Source organism: Dunckerocampus dactyliophorus, chromosome 6 (genome assembly GCF_027744805.1).
Source record: "Dunckerocampus dactyliophorus isolate RoL2022-P2 chromosome 6, RoL_Ddac_1.1, whole genome shotgun sequence".
In the NCBI taxonomy this organism is placed as follows: Eukaryota; Metazoa; Chordata; class Actinopteri; order Syngnathiformes; family Syngnathidae; genus Dunckerocampus; species Dunckerocampus dactyliophorus.
In genome coordinates, this window is record NC_072824.1 from 1,957,038 (window position 1) to 1,975,447 (window position 18,410).

The following is an 18,410-nucleotide window of genomic DNA, read 5'->3' on the forward strand; positions in this document are numbered from 1 at the left end:
TGTATACTGCTTTTTTTATAATGCTGCCACAAGTGGGCAGTATACATAGGAGTACTATATGCTTTAAAAAGTGCAGTTTTAACAGATACTGAGCACATAGAAAACTCACTAACAAGCATATTAGCTTGTGCATATTGCATACAACATTGTCTATAAACGTCTCTATCATCTGTCAGGTCAGCGGATATGTAATGGCCCAAATATTTCACCTCATCATAGACTTTTAACATGTTATCTGCCAGTGAGAAGTTAGGGAAAGTTAATTTCATGTCCTCTTTACTCCTGACAATCATGATGTTGCTCTTTTCTGAATTATATTTAATATCAAAGTCTAGGCCATACTGTGAACAAACCCTTAATAGCTGCTGTAGACCAGCACTGTATGGACAGAAGATCACTAAATGGTCAGCATACATCAGGTGGTTTATGGTAGTATCACCAACCAGGCAGCCAGTCCTACATTCATTCAGCAGCTTAGATAGATCATCCATATACATGTTAAAAAGACAGGGAGACAAAATGCTGCCTTGTCGCACGCCGTTACCAACATGAAAGGAAGATGATACAAAGTTTCCCCACTTAACAGACATAGACTGTTGAGCATACCAAAACACTAACATTCTTATTAAATATTTTGGGACACCTCTATTATACAATTTGTGAAATAACTTTTCATGATTTATGTGGTCAGAAGCCTTTGAGGCGTCAATAAAGCAAACGAAAATGGTAGTATTGTGCCTGTTGTACAGGTCCATAATCTCCTTTAAGGCAAAAATGCACATATCTGTGCCAAGCTTGGATTTGAAGCCAAACTGATTATCAGATGTCATGATAAACTTCTCCATTCTATTCAACATAGCCTTTTCCAAGACCTTTGATAAGGTACTTGCCAGAGCTATAGGACGATAATTATCTTTACTATTTATTTTTCCAGCTTTATTTTTCACAAAGGGCACTAAAATAACAGACAGTATAGACTTTGGTAAGGTACCATGAATTAAAAACCCAGTAAAACATATTGCTAACAGAGGATAAAGTTTTCTGCTGGCGAATTTTAGATGCTCAGTGGATATCTTGTCTGCACCACAGGCCTTATTATTACTAAGCTTCATCACAATCTCATTGACTTCTTGTACAGAAATAGTCACATCATCATCTTTGTCTGCATTGTCCACCACAAAGGAATTACTTTTGACACAATTAAACAGCTCATAGTCATGTTTCTGCCATAACTGAGTAATTTCATCTGGTCCGTTTGCCCCACCAATATTTGTTGGCAAAGATGTTTTAAAAGTGTTTAATCTTTGGATTTCTTTCCAAAATTCAATAGGACTATTGTTTTGTAATTTTTTTGCAAGTGAGTCTGATCTCAATGTATTTTCATTCCTCTTAATAAGTCGTAGGATATATTTAAAATTTGCATTTGCCTGTTTCTTATAGTCAAAAAAGGGACCATGTTTAGGTTTTCCTGCTTCAACCCACAGTTTGAAAGCTCGTCTGGCCTCAGCATGAAGCTCTTCTGCATATTCATTCCAGCCTGGCCTGGCTTTATATTTTTTGGTTCCATTGAGAGACTTACTTGAGATAAAAAGAGATTTTACAATTTTCTCATACAGGGAGCACAACTCTAGGCCATGTTGCACATTCTTACAATTCATATCACGACATGTAACTGTACTTTTTGGCAATTCAATTTTACTCAATAAAATATCAGACTGGGTACTGTAAAGATGAAAATCTTGCTCGGTCAAATTGGCCCAATTTATTTTCCTTTCTTCTGGGTTGTCACTCACAGGCAAGAGGGCTGGTAAATTGCGCATATTTATGGACAAAGAAAATGGTACATGATCAGATGTTGCCAACTCCTAATTGATCCTGATGGCCTCTATAGAGTCATGTGCATCTTCAGTGCAGATGCAGTGGTCTAACCAAGATGTTGAGTGCCATGCTTCACTAATGTAAGTGTAGCTATCCAGTGGCAAGAGTACTTCACTGGACAGAATCAACCCATTATTGGAGCAGAATCGCTTTAAATGATCAGCAAATGTAGATTTAGAATCTGACACATCAGCATTCATGTCACCCACGATGAAGAAACAAGTAGAAGGGTTGTCCTGAACATATGATAAAACATAGGCCAACTTATTAAGGTATTCATCCTCATTGTGGGGACTTTCGTAGGGTGTATATACGTTTAGTATAATAAAAGTTTTACCCCCACAGCTGAACTCTATTCCTATAGCCCAATCAGCATCACGTCTGACTACTTTAATCAATTGATCATATCTGTTATGCCACAACACTGCAACACCACCAGATATTCTGCCACGCACTAACTTGGTGCTGCAGTCAGTGGTAGATTCACCTGCCCCATAGAAGTTTTCATGTCAGGAATTAAGTCTTTCCAAGTCTTGTTTAGATAGAAAGGTCTCCTGAACGCACAATACATCACACGTTGCCAGGAGTTTATCCACCACAAGGCGACGGGATTTGTCTGCTTCCGTATGTCCAACACGCAATCCGCGCACGTTGTACGACACAACATTAATGTTCATTTACTTGGGCAGATTGGTCCCATGCTCACGCACAGCTGCTGTCCTGTAGCACTAGGTGTACTCACAGGTCGATCATCAGAGCGCCGCAGCTCAGCCTGCCCCTCGGATCCAAGTGCCACGCCGCCAGTGTTAGCTTTGGGTCTGCGAGCCTCGAAATAGCGGCGGACATACGTCCCCGCTGGCCAAAGTTGTGGATCGTATATTTCTGACACTTCGTTACACTCTACCGTGACCTGGAATGAACTGAATCTGTTGAGTTTGGAGTCAATTTTCCGACAGGTCACCTGCTTCCCAGTTTCTCAGCCAGATAGGAAGACAGGGTGTCAGCATCAAGCTCCGGAGAGAACCGAGTGGCAAAAACACTCACCAGTTTAGTTCTAATCACTGGGATGGTGTTCTCAGCTGCGGTGCCAACGAGTGTCCATTATTCCACCTTTGCACTGCACTGTTCCTCCTGGGGTTCTCGGGGGCCTCCGAGCTCCCTGTTTTTTACAACCGTGCTCCACGCCGGGGACTGAGGCAACACGTCCACCCGCTCCGGCTCTGGAGCCGACGCGGCTGGTGCTTCTGCCAGTACAGGTGCCGCCGCTCCGCCCGTCCGCTGAGGTGTACCGCGGAGGTTCATGATAGCTTTCAAACGGCGATCCATAGCCTCTGTAGTGGCACCAAAGTTTTCATTCAAGTTTAATTGGGTCTCCATAGCAGCTCTTAGATTCGAGACTTCCCGATTCAGCCGCTCCATTCGATTGAGCAGAGCCGAGGCGTCCATGTTGCCAAATCCAACAGGTGGTAATTCATCTAGGTAATGAGATACGAACCTTGGGATGTTCTCACCACATTCATTAAGTACCTTTAGGCAGTCTTTGATGTTATTTGTGTCCTTTTGTGAGCCTTTGTGCCTGATGCAGCGTATGGAAGTCGTGCACGTTTCAAACAATAGCCGCTTGGACTCTTCAATCCATTCGGATGAGAAGTTGCTTGAAACCAGCAATACGATTTGATCTTGTGACAAAGTTCTCATTTTGATGACAATAAAGTTTAAAAGCTCATCCTCTATGATCGTTCTCCCATCTGCTGTTTTATAAGCAAAAATCCCAGCTTTTGTTTGAGAGCAAACAACTGCTCCAGCACGCACGGCTGCACCCACCGCAGCCGTGCGTGTAGACACACGTCTAGTAGAATGATAGCGTGGATAGAAGTATAGAAGTACGTCTAGTAGAATGATAGCGTGGATAGAAGTATAGAAGTACGTCTAGTAGAATGATAGCATGGATAGAAGTATAGAAGTACGTCTAGTAGAATGATAGCGTGGATAGAAGTATAGAAGTACGTCTAGTAGAATGATAGCGTGGATAGAAGTATAGAAGTACGTCTAGTAGAATGATAGCGTGGATAGAAGTATAGAAGTACGTCTAGTAGAATGATAGCGTGGATAGAAGTATAGAAGTACGTCTAGTAGAATGATAGAGGGGATAGAAGTATAGAAGTACATCTAGTAGAATGATAGCGTGGATATAAGTATAGAAGTACGTCTAGTAGAATGATAGCGTGGATATAAGTATAGAAGTACGTCTAGTAAAATGATAGCGTGGACAGAAGTATAGAAGTACGTCTAGTAGAATGATAGAGTGGCTAGAAGTATAGAAGTACGTCTAGTAGAATGATAGCGTGGATAGAAGCATAGAAGTACGTCTAATAGAATGATAGAGTGGATAGAAGTATAGAAGTACGTCTAGTAGAATGATAGAGTGGATAGAAGCATAGAAGTACGTCTAGTAGAATGATAGAGGGAAAGAAGTATAGAAGTAGGTCGAGTAGAATGAAAAAGTGGATAAAAGCATAGAAGTACGTCTAATAGAATGATAGAGTGGATAGAAGTATAGAAGTATGTCTACCTCGCTATCATTCTACTAGACGTACTTCTACACTTACTAATGTCACGCTATCATTCTACTAGACGTACTTCTATACTTACTTCTATCCACACTATCATTCTACTAGACGTACTTCTATACTTCTATCCACTCTATCATTCTACGAGACGTACTTCTATACTCTATTAACTCTATCATTCTACTAGATGTACTTCTATACTTCTTTCCACTCTATCATTCTACGAGACGTACTTCTATACTCTATTAACTATCATTCTACAAGATGTACTTCTATACTTCTATCCACGCTATCATTCTACTAGACGTACTTCTATACTTCTGTCCACGCTATCATTCTACTAAACGTACTTCTATACTTCTATCCACTTTATCATTCTACTAGACCTACTTCTACACTTGCTTCTGTCCACGAAGTACGTCTAATAGAATGATAGCGTGGATAGAAGTAAGTATAGAACTACATCTAGTAGAATGATAGCGTGGATATAAGTATAGAAGTACGTCTAGTAGAATGATAGAGTGGATAGAAGCATAGAAGTACGTCTAGTAGAATGATAGAGTGGATAGAAGTATAGAAGTACGTCTAGTAGAATGATAGAGTGGATAGAAGTATAGAAGTACGTCTAATAGAATTATAGCGTGGATAGAAGTATAGAACTACATCTAGTAGAATGATAGTGTGGATAGAAGTAAGTATAGAAGTACGTCTAGTAGAATGATAGCGTGGATAGAAGTATAGAAGTACGTCTAGTAGAATGATAGCGTGGATAGAAGTATAGATGTACGTCTAATAGAATGATAGCATGGATAGAAGTAAGTATAGAAGTACGTCTAGTAGAATGATAGAGTGGAAAGAAGTATAGAAATACGTCTAATAGAATTATAGCGTGGATAGAAGTATAGAAGTACATCTAGTAGAATGATAGAGTGGAAAGAAGTATAGAAGTAGGTCTAGTAGAATGATAGAGGGGATAGAAGTATAGAAGTACGTCTAATAGAATGATAGCGTGGAAAGAAGTATAGAAGTAGGTCTAGTAGAATGATAGAGTGGATAGAAGTATAGAAATAAGTCTAATAGAATTTTAGCGTGGATAGAAGTATAGAAGTACGTCTAGTAGAATGATAGAGTGGAAAGAAGTATAGAAATACGTCTAATAGAATTATAGCGTGGATAGAAGAATAGAAGTACGTCTAATAGAATGATAGCATGGATAGAAGTAAGTATAGAAGTACGTCTAGTAGAATGATAGCGTGGATAGAAGTATAGAAGTACGTCTAATAGAATTATAGCGTGGATAGAAGTATAGAAGTACGTCTAGTAGAATGATAAAGTGGATAGAAGTATAGAAGTACGTCTAGTAGAATGATAGCGTGGATAGAAGTATAGAAGTACGTCTAGTAGAATGATAGAGTGGATAGAAGTATAGAAGTACGTCTCGTAGAATGATAGAGTGGAAAGAAGTATAGAAGTAGGTCTAGTAGAATGATAGCGTGGATAGAAGTATAGAAATACGTCTAATAGAATTATAGCGTGGATAGAAGTGTAGAAGTACGTCTAGTAGAATGATAGCGTGGATAGAAGTATAGAAGTACGTTTAGTAGAATGATAGCGTGGATAGAAGTAAGTATAGAACTACATCTAGTAGAATGATAGCGTGGATATAAGTATAGAAGTACGTCTAGTAGAATGATAGAGTGGATAGAAGTATAGAAGTACGTCTCGTAGAATGATAGAGTGGAAAGAAGTATAGAAGTACATCTAGTAGAATGATAGAGTTAATAGAGTATAGAAGTAGGTCTAGTAGAATGATAGCGTGGATAGAAGTATAGAAGTACGTCTCGTCTAGTAGAATGATAAAGTGGATAGAAGTATAGAAGTACGTCTAGTAGAATGATAGCGTGGATAGAAGTATAGAAGTACGTCTAGTAGAATGATAGAGTGGATAGAAGTTTAGAAGTACGTCTCGTAGAATGATAGAGTGGAAAGAAGTATAGAAGTAGGTCTAGTAGAATGACAGCGTGGATAGAAGTATAGAAATACGTCTAATAGAATTATAGCGTGGATAGAAGTATAGAAGTACATCTAGTAGAATGATAGCGTGGATAGAAGTATAGAAGTACGTCTAGTAGAATGATAGCGTGGATAGAAGTATAGAAGTACGTCTAGTAGAATGATAGCGTGGATAGAAGTATAGAAGTACGTCTAGTAGAATGATAGAGTGGAAAGAAGTATAGAAGTAGGTCTAGTAGAATGATAGAGTGGATAGAAGTATAGAAGTACGTCTAGTAGAATGATAGCATGGATAGAAGTAAGTATAGAACTACGTCTAGTAGAATGATAGCGTGGATAGAAGTATAGAAGTACGTCTAATAGAATGATAGCGTGGATAGAAGTATAGAAGTACGTCTAGTAGAATGATAGAGTGGAAAGAAGTATAGAAGTACGTCTAGTAGAATGATAGCGTGGATAGAAGTATAGAAGTACGTCTAGTAGAATGATAGAGTGGAAAGAAGTATAGAAGTAGGTCTAGTAGAATGATAGAGTGGATAGAAGTATAGAAGTACGTCTAGTAGAATGATAGCATGGATAGAAGTAAGTATAGAACTACGTCTAGTAGAATGATAGCGTGGATAGAAGTATAGAAGTACGTCTAATAGAATGATAGCGTGGATAGAAGTATAGAAGTACGTCTAGTAGAATGATAGAGTGGATAGAAGTATAGAAGTACGTCTAGTAGAATGATAGAGTGGAAAGAAGTATAGAAGTAGGTCTAGTAGAATGATAGCGTGGATAGAAGTATAGAAGTACGTCTAGTAGAATGATAGCGTGGATAGAAGTATAGAAGTACGTCTCGTAGAATGATAGCGTGGATAGAAGTATAGAAATACGTCTAGTAGAATGATAGCGTGGATAGAAGTATAGAAGTACGTCTAGTAGAATGATAGCGTGGATAGAAGTATAGAAGTACGTCTAATAGAATGATAGCGTGGATAGAAGTAAGTATAGAACTACATCTAGTAGAATGATAGTGTGGATAGAAGTAAGTATAGAAGTACGTCTAGAAGAATGATAGCGTGGATAGAAGTATAGAAATACGTCTAGTAGAATGATAAAGTGGATAGAAGTATAGAAGTACATCGAGTAGAATGATAGCATGGATAGAAGTATAGATGTACGTCTAGTAGAATGATAGAGTGGATAGAAGTATAGAAGTATGTCTAATAGAATGATAGAGTGGATAGAAGTATAGAAGTACGTCTAGTAGAATGATAGCGTGGATAGAAGTATAGAAGTACGTTTAGTAGAATGATAGAGTGGATAGAAGTAAGTATAGAACTACATCTAGTAGAATGATAGCGTGGATATAAGTATAGAAGTACGTCTAGTAGAATGATAGCGTGGATAGAAGTATAGAAGTACGTCTAGTAGAATGATAGCGTGGATAGAAGTATAGAAGTACGTCTAGTAGAATGATAGAGTGGAAAGAAGTATAGAAGTAGGTCTAGTAGAATGATAGAGTGGATAGAAGTATAGAAGTACGTCTAATAGAATGATAGCGTGGATAGAAGTATAGAAGTACGTCTAGTAGAATGATAGCGTGGATAGAAGTAAGTATAGAACTACGTCTAGTAGAATGATAGCGTGGATAGAAGTATAGAAGTACGTCTAGTAGAATAATAGCGTGGATAGAAGTATAGAAGTACGTCTAATAGAATTATAGCGTGGATAGAAGTATAGAAGTACGTCTAGTAGAATGATAGCGTGGATAGAAGTATAGAAGTACGTCTAATAGAATGATAGCGTGGATAGAAGTATAGAAGTATGTCTAGTAGAATGATAGCGTGGATAGAAGTATAGAAGTACATCTAGTAGAATGATAGCATGGATAGAAGTAAGTATAGAACTACGTCTAGTAGAATGATAGCGTGGATAGTATAGAAATACGTCTAATAGAATTATAACGTGGATAGAAGTATAGAAGTACATCTAGTAGAATGATAGAGTGGAAAGAAGTATAGAAGTACGTCTAATAGAATGATAGCGTGGATAGAAGTATAGAAGTACGTCTAGTAGAATGATAGCGTGGATAGAAGTATAGAAGTACGTCTAGTAGAATGATAGCATGGATAGAAGTATAGAAGTACGTCTAGTAGAATGATAGAGTGGATAGAAGTATAGTAGTACATCTAGTAGAATGATAGCGTGGATAGAAGTATAGAAGTACGTCTAGTAGAATGATAGCATGGATAGAAGTAAGTATAGAACTACGTCTAGTAGAATTATAGCGTGGATAGAAGTATAGAAGTACGTCTAGTAGAATGATAGAGTGGAAAGAAGTATAGAAGTACATCTAGTAGAATGATAGCGTGGATATAAGTATAGAAGTACATCTAGTAGAATGATAGCGTGGATAGAAGTATAGAAGTACGTCTCGTAGAATGATAGCGTGGATAGAAGTATAGAAATACGTCTAATAGAATTATAGCGTGGATAGAAGTATAGAAGTACATCTAGTAGAATGATAGCGTGGATAGAAGTATAGAAGTACGTCTAGTAGAATGATAGCGTGGATAGAAGTATAGAAGTACGTCTAATAGAATTATAGCGTGGATAGAAGTATAGAAGTACGTCTAGTAGAATGATAGAGTGGATAGAAGTATAGAAGTACGTCTCGTAGAATGATAGAGTGGAAAGAAGTATAGAAGTAGGTCTAGTAGAATGATAGAGTGGATAGAAGTATAGAAGTACGTCTAATAGAATGATAGCGTGGATAGAAGTATAGAAGTATGTCTAACAGAATGATAGCGGGATAGAAGTATAGAAGTACGTCTAACAGAATGATAGCGGGATAGAAGTATAGAAGTACGTCTAGTAGAATGATAGCGTGGATAGAAGTATAGAAGTACGTCTAGTAGAATGATAGAGTGGATAGAAGTATAGAAGTACGTCTCGTAGAATGATAGAGTGGAAAGAAGTATAGAAGTAGGTCTAGTAGAATGATAGCGTGGATAGAAGTATAGAAATACGTCTAATAGAATGATAGCGTGGATAGAAGTATAGAAGTACGTCTAGTAGAATGATAGATTGGATAGAAGTATAGAAGTACGTCTAATAGAATGATAGCGTGGATAGAAGTATAGAAGTACATCTAGTAGAATGATAGTTTGGATAGAAGTATAGAAATACGTCTAGTAGAATGATAGAGTGGATAGAAGTATAGAAGTACGTCTAATAGAATGATAGCGTGGATAGAAGTATAGAAGTAGGTCTAGTAGAATGATAGCGTGGATAGAAGTATAGAAGTACGTCTAGTAGAATGATAGAGTGGATAGAAGTATAGAAGTACGTCTAATAGAATGATAGCGTGGATAGAAGTATAGAAGTACGTCTAGTAGAATGATAGCGTGGATAGAAGTATAGAAGTACGTCTAGTAGAATGATAGCATGGATAGAAGTATAGAAGTACGTCTAGTAGAATGATAGAGTGGATAGAAGTATAGTAGTACATCTAGTAGAATGATAGCGTGGATAGAAGTATAGAAGTACGTCTAGTAGAATGATAGCATGGATAGAAGTAAGTATAGAACTACGTCTAGTAGAATTATAGCGTGGATAGAAGTATAGAAGTACGTCTAGTAGAATGATAGAGTGGAAAGAAGTATAGAAGTACATCTAGTAGAATGATAGCGTGGATATAAGTATAGAAGTACATCTAGTAGAATGATAGCGTGGATAGAAGTATAGAAGTACGTCTCGTAGAATGATAGCGTGGATAGAAGTATAGAAATACGTCTAATAGAATTATAGCGTGGATAGAAGTATAGAAGTACATCTAGTAGAATGATAGCGTGGATAGAAGTATAGAAGTACGTCTAGTAGAATGATAGCGTGGATAGAAGTATAGAAGTACGTCTAATAGAATTATAGCGTGGATAGAAGTATAGAAGTACGTCTAGTAGAATGATAGAGTGGATAGAAGTATAGAAGTACGTCTCGTAGAATGATAGAGTGGAAAGAAGTATAGAAGTAGGTCTAGTAGAATGATAGAGTGGATAGAAGTATAGAAGTACGTCTAATAGAATGATAGCGTGGATAGAAGTATAGAAGTATGTCTAACAGAATGATAGCGGGATAGAAGTATAGAAGTACGTCTAACAGAATGATAGCGGGATAGAAGTATAGAAGTACGTCTAGAAGAATGATAGCGTGGATAGAAGTATAGAAATACGTCTAATAGAATTATAGCGTGGATAGAAGTATAGAAGTACATCTAGTAGAATGATAGAGGGGATAGAAGTATAGAAGTACGTCTAGTAGAATGATAAAGTGGATAGAAGTATAGAAGTACGTCTAGTAGAATGATAGCGTGGATAGAAGTATAGAAGTACGTCTAGTAGAATGATAGAGTGGATAGAAGTATAGAAGTACGTCTCGTAGAATGATAGAGTGGAAAGAAGTATAGAAGTAGGTCTAGTAGAATGATAGCGTGGATAGAAGTATAGAAATACGTCTAATAGAATGATAGCGTGGATAGAAGTATAGAAGTACGTCTAGTAGAATGATAGATTGGATAGAAGTATAGAAGTACGTCTAATAGAATGATAGCGTGGATAGAAGTATAGAAGTACATCTAGTAGAATGATAGCGTGGATAGAAGTATAGAAGTACGTCTAGTAGAATGATAGCGTGGATAGATAGATGTTGTGTGTGTGTCGTGTTCACCTTGCAGGAAGTGCAGCTTTGATGCATGCCAATCCTCTTTTTGGCCATTTTGCTGCATCCTGAGGCTGCTGGTGGCGTCCTTGACCTGTGAAGGCGGTGACCCTGGGCCCGTCTGGGCCGCCTGCTGCTGGACAAGGACGCAGGGACTGAGGGGCGCTACGGTCTCCTCCAAGATCTTCCTTTCCTGCAGGAGATGCACCAAGCCGTTGTCTGACTTTGCTCCTTTCAGGGCCTTTTGCAATCATTTTGGACCCCGCAATGTCGTGAGGGAGTGACACTCAAAGTGCCATAAAACAAGGGATTAGTGTCAACTGTCATTTTTGCATGAATTGATGTTTCAAAAGAAATCATGATCATTGTCATAATTTTGACATTCCATTTGTTTTTATCATAAGCATTCATACTCTTGTAAAGATGTGTATTTGTCCTAGTAAAGGCTAACATACCGTAATGATATGATATGTACAGTCTATGAAAGGTGGTCCTCGGTACCTCTTCGTTGTGTTTGCGCTCCTGCTCCTGCACCTCCAACTGGGCTTTCTCCCACTCCTTCTTCAGCTTCTCCTGCTCCTTCTGGTATTGCTCCTTTTACGCAAACACAAACACAGGATAGCACTTTCATACACAAACAGATGCCACATGTCACACACAACGCGCTAACATGAAGGAGTTAGCAACACGTTGTTCGTTCAAGTGCTAACATGACATTTGAACATCCTGCTAGGTTAGCCTAGTCCAGGGGTGTCCAAACATTCATGCAACTTTGCAACATATTTGGTAAAGCAACACACGTGCAGTCGCTATGCTAACAGGTTACAGCATGTACAGTATATTGCATCCAAGCTTTGTCATAAACAACAGGTGAAAATGATCTATATTCCTATTAAGATCAACTTCACTCTTTGCTCTTGTGTTTTATTTTCATTTTCCAAATATTTCAACTTGATCCTGAGATAACCTTTGGGTATTTTCTTTTCGTAATAGTGTGTCTTTATTCCCATGATATTTGGACCACATCACCAAAATATTACAACTTTTTCAGCAACCGAACGGTCAAATAATTACAACCTCATTTGTTGTTTTGTTCCTTTCCTCACAATATTACGTCAAAAATAGCATTTTTTTTTCATATTTCAACTATGCCATTCCGACATTATTCTTGTAAAATTGAAACTTTTTTTCTTGTGAGAATATGACTTTATCTCTCAATCTTTTGACTTTATTCTTGTAAAATGACAGCAATTTCTGCTGTTGTGTGTTTTCCAATTATTTCAATTCTCTTCCTGGAAATTTTCTTGTCGTAATTCAGATTTGATTCCATTGAAATTTTCACTTTATTCTCCTAACAGTTTGCAATTTTCCAAATATGAAGTTATGTTTTTTTGTTCCCGTAATATTATGACTTTTAAAAAAAACATCATTTTGAATGAATATTTCAGCTTTATGCGACTAAAATGATCCTCATTGTAGTCATTCTCATAAAATTGCAACTTTTTTCTCTTAATATTTTGAATTCATTCTTGCAAAATAAGTCCTGATTTTTTAATTTTTGCTGCTGATTTAAAAAAAAATGTTTGTATTTAGATTTATTTTATAATATTTATACTATACATATTTATATAATGTTATAATACAGTATATATTATATGTCTTATGTAATATTCATATTATATTTATTTATTTATGTTTTTTCTTGTTAAATGATATTTTTAGAATGTACCACAGGGCCCTGCACTTCGGACACCCCCGGCCTAGCCGCTGCAGAAAAACAGCATTGTTTGGTCTCATTGGTGGATAGTTGGCAGAGCTTTACTTTAAGATGTGTAGCAAAGCCTGTTTTTTTCCCTCCAAAGCTGGCAGAGATGATATCATGTCCACGAAGAAGGTGCGTTATCCTTCATGACATCATGACAAGATGGTACAACTGTACCTACTAATAGTTAGATGGTGAGGCTGTACCTACTAATAGTCAGATGGTGAGGCTGTACCTACTAATAGTTGGATGGTGAGGCTGTACCTACTAATAGTCAGATGGTGAGGCTGTACCTACTAATAGTTAGATGGTGAGGCTGTACCTACTAATAGTTAGATGGTGAGGCTGTACCTACTAATAGTCAGATGGTGAGGCTGTACCTACTAATAGTTGGATGGTGAGGCTGTACCTACTAATACTTAGATGGTGAGGCTGTACCTACTAATAGTTAGATGGTGAGGCTGTACCTACTAATAGTCAGATGGTGAGGCTGTACCTACTAATACTTAGATGGTGAGGCTGTACGTACTAATAGTTGGATGGTGAGGCTGTACCTACTAATACTTAGATGGTGAGGCTGTACCTACTAATAGTTAGATGGTGAGGCTGTACCTACTAATAGTCAGATGGTGAGGCTGTACCTACTAATAGTCAGATGGTGAGGCTGTACCTACTAATAGTTAGATGGTGAGGCTGTACCTACTAATAGTCAGATGGTGAGGCTGTACCTACTAATAGTTAGATGGTGAGGCTGTACCTACTAATAGTTAGATGGTGAGGCTGTACCTACTAATAGTCAGATGGTGAGGCTGTACCTACTAATAGTTAGATGGTGAGGCTGTACCTACTAATAGTCAGATGGTGAGGCTGTACCTACTAATACTTAGATGGTGAGGCTGTACGTACTAATAGTTGGATGGTGAGGCTGTACCTACTAATACTTAGATGGTGAGGCTGTACGTACTAATAGTTAGATGGTGAGGCTGTACGTACTAATAGTTGGATGGTGAGGCTGTACCTACTAATACTTAGATGGTGAGGCTGTACCTACTAATAGTTAGATGGTGAGGCTGTACGTACTAATAGTTGGATGGTGAGGCTGTACCTACTAATAGTTAGATGGTGAGGCTGTACCTACTAATAGTTAGATGGTGCAGCTGTACCTACTAATAGTCAGATGGTGAGGCTGTACCTACTAATAGTTAGATGGTGCAGCTGTACCTACTAATAGTTAGATGGTGAGGCTGTACCTACTAATAGTTAGATGGTGAGGCTGTACCTACTAATACTTAGATGGTGAGGCTGTACCTACTAATAGTTAGATGGTGAGGCTGTACCTACTAATAGTCAGATGGTGAGGCTGTACCTACTAATAGTTAGATGGTGAGGCTGTACCTACTAATACTTAGATGGTGAGGCTGTACGTACTAATACTTAGATGGTGAGGCTGTACCTACTAATAGTTAGATGGTGAGGCTGTACCTACTAATAGTTAGATGGTGAGGCTGTACCTACTAATAGTCAGATGGTGAGGCTGTACCTACTAATACTTAGATGGTGAGGCTGTACCTACTAATAGTTAGATGGTGAGGCTGTACCTACTAATAGTTAGATGGTGAGGCTGTACCTACTAATAGTCAGATGGTGAGGCTGTACCTACTAATACTTAGATGGTGAGGCTGTACCTACTAATAGTCAGATGGTGAGGCTGTACCTACTAATAGTCAGATGGTGAGGCTGTACCTACTAATAGTTAGATGGTGAGGCTGTACCTACTAATAGTCAGATGGTGAGGCTGTACCTACTAATACTTAGATGGTGAGGCTGTACCTACTAATAGTTAGATGGTGAGGCTGTACCTACTAATAGTCGGATGGTGAGGCTGTACCTACTAATACTTAGATGGTGAGGCTGTACCTACTAATAGTTAGATGGTGAGGCTGTACCTACTAATAGTTAGATGGTGAGGCTGTACCTACTAATAGTCAGATGGTGAGGCTGTACTTACTAATACTTAGATGGTGAGGCTGTACCTACTAATACTTAGATGGTGAGGCTGTACCTACTAATAGTTAGATGGTGAGGCTGTACCTACTAATAGTCAGATGGTGAGGCTGTACCTACTAATAGTTAGATGGTGAGGCTGTACCTACTAATACTTAGATGGTGAGGCTGTACCTACTAATAGTTAGATGGTGAGGCTGTACCTACTAATAGTTAGATGGTGAGGCTGTACCTACTAATAGTCAGATGGTGAGGCTGTACCTACTAATACTTAGATGGTGAGGCTGTACCTACTAATAGTTGGATGGTGAGGCTGTACCTACTAATAGTTAGATGGTGAGGCTGTACCTACTAATAGTTGGATGGTGAGGCTGTACCTACTAATAGTCAGATGGTGAGGCTGTACCTACTAATAGTCAGATGGTGAGGCTGTACCTACTAATACTTAGATGGTGAGGCTGTACCTACTAATAGTTGGATGGTGAGGCTGTACCTACTAATAGTTAGATGGTGAGGCTGTACCTACTAATAGTTGGATGGTGAGGCTGTACCTACTAATAGTTAGATGGTGAGGCTGTACCTACTAATAGTTGGATGGTGAGGCTGTACCTACTAATAGTTAGATGGTGAGGCTGTACCTACTAATAGTTGGATGGTGAGGCTGTACCTACTAATAGTTAGATGGTGAGGCTGTACCTACTAATAGTTGGATGGTGAGGCTGTACCTACTAATAGTTAGATGGTGAGGCTGTACCTACTAATACTTAGATGGTGAGGCTGTACCTACTAACAGTCAGATGGTGAGGCTGTACCTACTAATACTTAGATGGTGAGGCTGTACCTACTAACAGTTAGATGGTGAGGCTGTACCTACTAATACTTAGATGGTGAGGCTGTACCTACTCATAGTTAGATGGTGAGGCTGTACCTACTAATATTTAGATGGTGAGGCTGTACCTACTAATAGTTAGATGGTGAGGCTGTACCTACTAATAGTTAGATGGTGAGGCTGTACCTACTAATAGTTGGATGGTGAGGCTGTACCTACTAATAGTTAGATGGTGAGGCTGTACCTACTAATAGTTGGATGGTGAGGCTGTACCTACTAATAGTTAGATGGTGAGGCTGTACCTACTAATAGTCGGATGGTGAGGCTGTACCTACTAATAGTTAGATGGTGAGGCTGTACCTACTAATAGTTGGATGGTGAGGCTGTACCTACTAATAGTTAGATGGTGAGGCTGTACCTACTAATAGTCGGATGGTGAGGCTGTACCTACTAATACTTAGATGGTGAGGCTGTACCTACTAATAGTTGGATGGTGAGGCTGTACCTACTAATAGTTAGATGGTGAGGCTGTACCTACTAATAGTTGGATGGTGAGGCTGTACCTACTAATAGTTAGATGGTGAGGCTGTACCTACTAATAGTTAGATGGTGAGGCTGTACCTACTAATAGTTGGATGGTGAGGCTGTACCTACTAATAGTTAGATGGTGAGGCTGTACCTACTAATAGTTAGATGGTGAGGCTGTACCTACTAATAGTTAGATGGTGAGGCTGTACCTACTAACAGTTAGATGTTGAGGCTGTACCTACTAATAGTCAGATGGTGAGGCTGTACCTACTAATAGTTAGATGGTGAGGCTGTACCTACTAATAGTTAGATGGTGAGGCTGTACCTACTAATAGTCAGATGGTGAGGCTGTACCTACTAATAGTTAGATGGTGAGGCTGTACCTACTAATACTTAGATGGTGAGGCTGTACCTACTAATAGTTGGATGGTGAGGCTGTACCTACTAATAGTTAGATGGTGAGGCTGTACCTACTAATAGTTGGATGGTGAGGCTGTACCTACTAATAGTTAGATGGTGAGGCTGTACCTACTAATAGTTAGATGGTGAGGCTGTACCTACTAATAGTCAGATGGTGAGGCTGTACCTACTAATACTTAGATGGTGAGGCTGTACCTACTAATAGTTAGATGGTGAGGCTGTACCTACTAATAGTCAGATGGTGAGGCTGTACCTACTAATACTTAGATGGTGAGGCTGTACCTACTAATAGTTAGATGGTGAGGCTGTACATACTAATAGTCAGATGGTGAGGCTGTACCTACTAATAGTCAGATGGTGAGGCTGTACCTACTAATACTTAGATGGTGAGGCTGTACCTACTAATAGTCAGATGGTGAGGCTGTACCTACTAATACTTAGATGGTGAGGCTGTACCTACTAATACTTAGATGGTGAGGCTATACCTACTAATAGTTAGATGGTGAGGCTGTACCTACTAATAGTCAGATGGTGAGGCTGTACCTACTAATACTTAGATGGTGAGGCTGTACCTACTAATAGTTAGATGGTGAGGCTGTACATACTAATAGTCAGATGGTGAGGCTGTACCTACTAATACTTAGATGGTGAGGCTGTACCTACTAATAGTCAGATGGTGAGGCTGTACCTACTAATAGTCAGATGGTGAGGCTGTACCTACTAATACTTAGATGGTGAGGCTGTACCTACTAATACTTAGATGGTGAGGCTGTACCTACTAATAGTTAGATGGTGAGGCTGTACCTACTAATAGTTAAATGGTGAGGCTGTACCTACTAATAGTTAGATGGTGAGGCTGTACCTAGTAATACTTAGATGGTGAGGCTGTACCTACTAATACTTAGATGGTGAGGCTGTACCTACTAATACTTAGATGGTGAGGCTGTACCTACTAATAGTCAGATGGTGAGGCTGTACCTACTAATAGTCAGATGGTGAGGCTGTACCTACTAATAGTTAGATGGTGAGGCTGTACCTACTAATAGTTAGATGGTGAGGCTGTACCTACTAATACTTAGATGGTGAGGCTGTACCTACTAATACTTAGATGGTGAGGCTGTACCTACTAATAGTCAGATGGTGAGGCTGTACCTACTAATACTTAGATGGTGAGGCTGTACCTACTAATACTTAGATGGTGAGGCTGTACCTACTAATAGTTAGATGGTGAGGCTGTACCTACTAATAGTTAGATGGTGAGGCTGTACCTACTAATAGTCAGATGGTGAGGCTGTACCTACTAATAGTTAGATGGTGAGGCTGTACCTACTAATAGTTGGATGGTGAGGCTGTACCTACTAATAGTTAGATGGTGAGGCTGTACCTACTAATAGTTGGATGGTGAGGCTGTACCTACTAATAGTTAGATGGTGAGGCTGTACCTACTAATACTTAGATGGTGAGGCTGTACCTACTAACAGTCAGATGGTGAGGCTGTACCTACTAATACTTAGATGGTGAGGCTGTACCTACTAACAGTTAGATGGTGAGGCTGTACCTACTAATACTTAGATGGTGAGGCTGTACCTACTCATAGTTAGATGGTGAGGCTGTACCTACTAATATTTAGATGGTGAGGCTGTACCTACTAATAGTTAGATGGTGAGGCTGTACCTACTAATAGTTAGATGGTGAGGCTGTA

The 18,410-nt window shown here is 39.0% G+C and overlaps 1 protein-coding gene across 7 annotated transcripts in view; it reads right to left on the reverse strand.

Annotated features, from left to right (window-relative positions):
* LOC129182489 (LIM and calponin homology domains-containing protein 1-like) overlaps positions 1-18,410 on the reverse strand; it is a 78,858-nt gene that overhangs the window by 8,206 nt on the left and 52,242 nt on the right. For all 7 annotated transcript variants that reach the window (XM_054778696.1, XM_054778701.1, XM_054778700.1 and 4 more), the window contains 2 exons: positions 11,667-11,759; positions 11,175-11,358 (listed from right to left, as the gene is read on the reverse strand). In XM_054778696.1, coding sequence (XP_054634671.1) covers positions 11,175-11,358; positions 11,667-11,759 — 277 coding nt within the window. The remainder of the gene's footprint in view (positions 1-11,174; positions 11,359-11,666; positions 11,760-18,410) is intronic.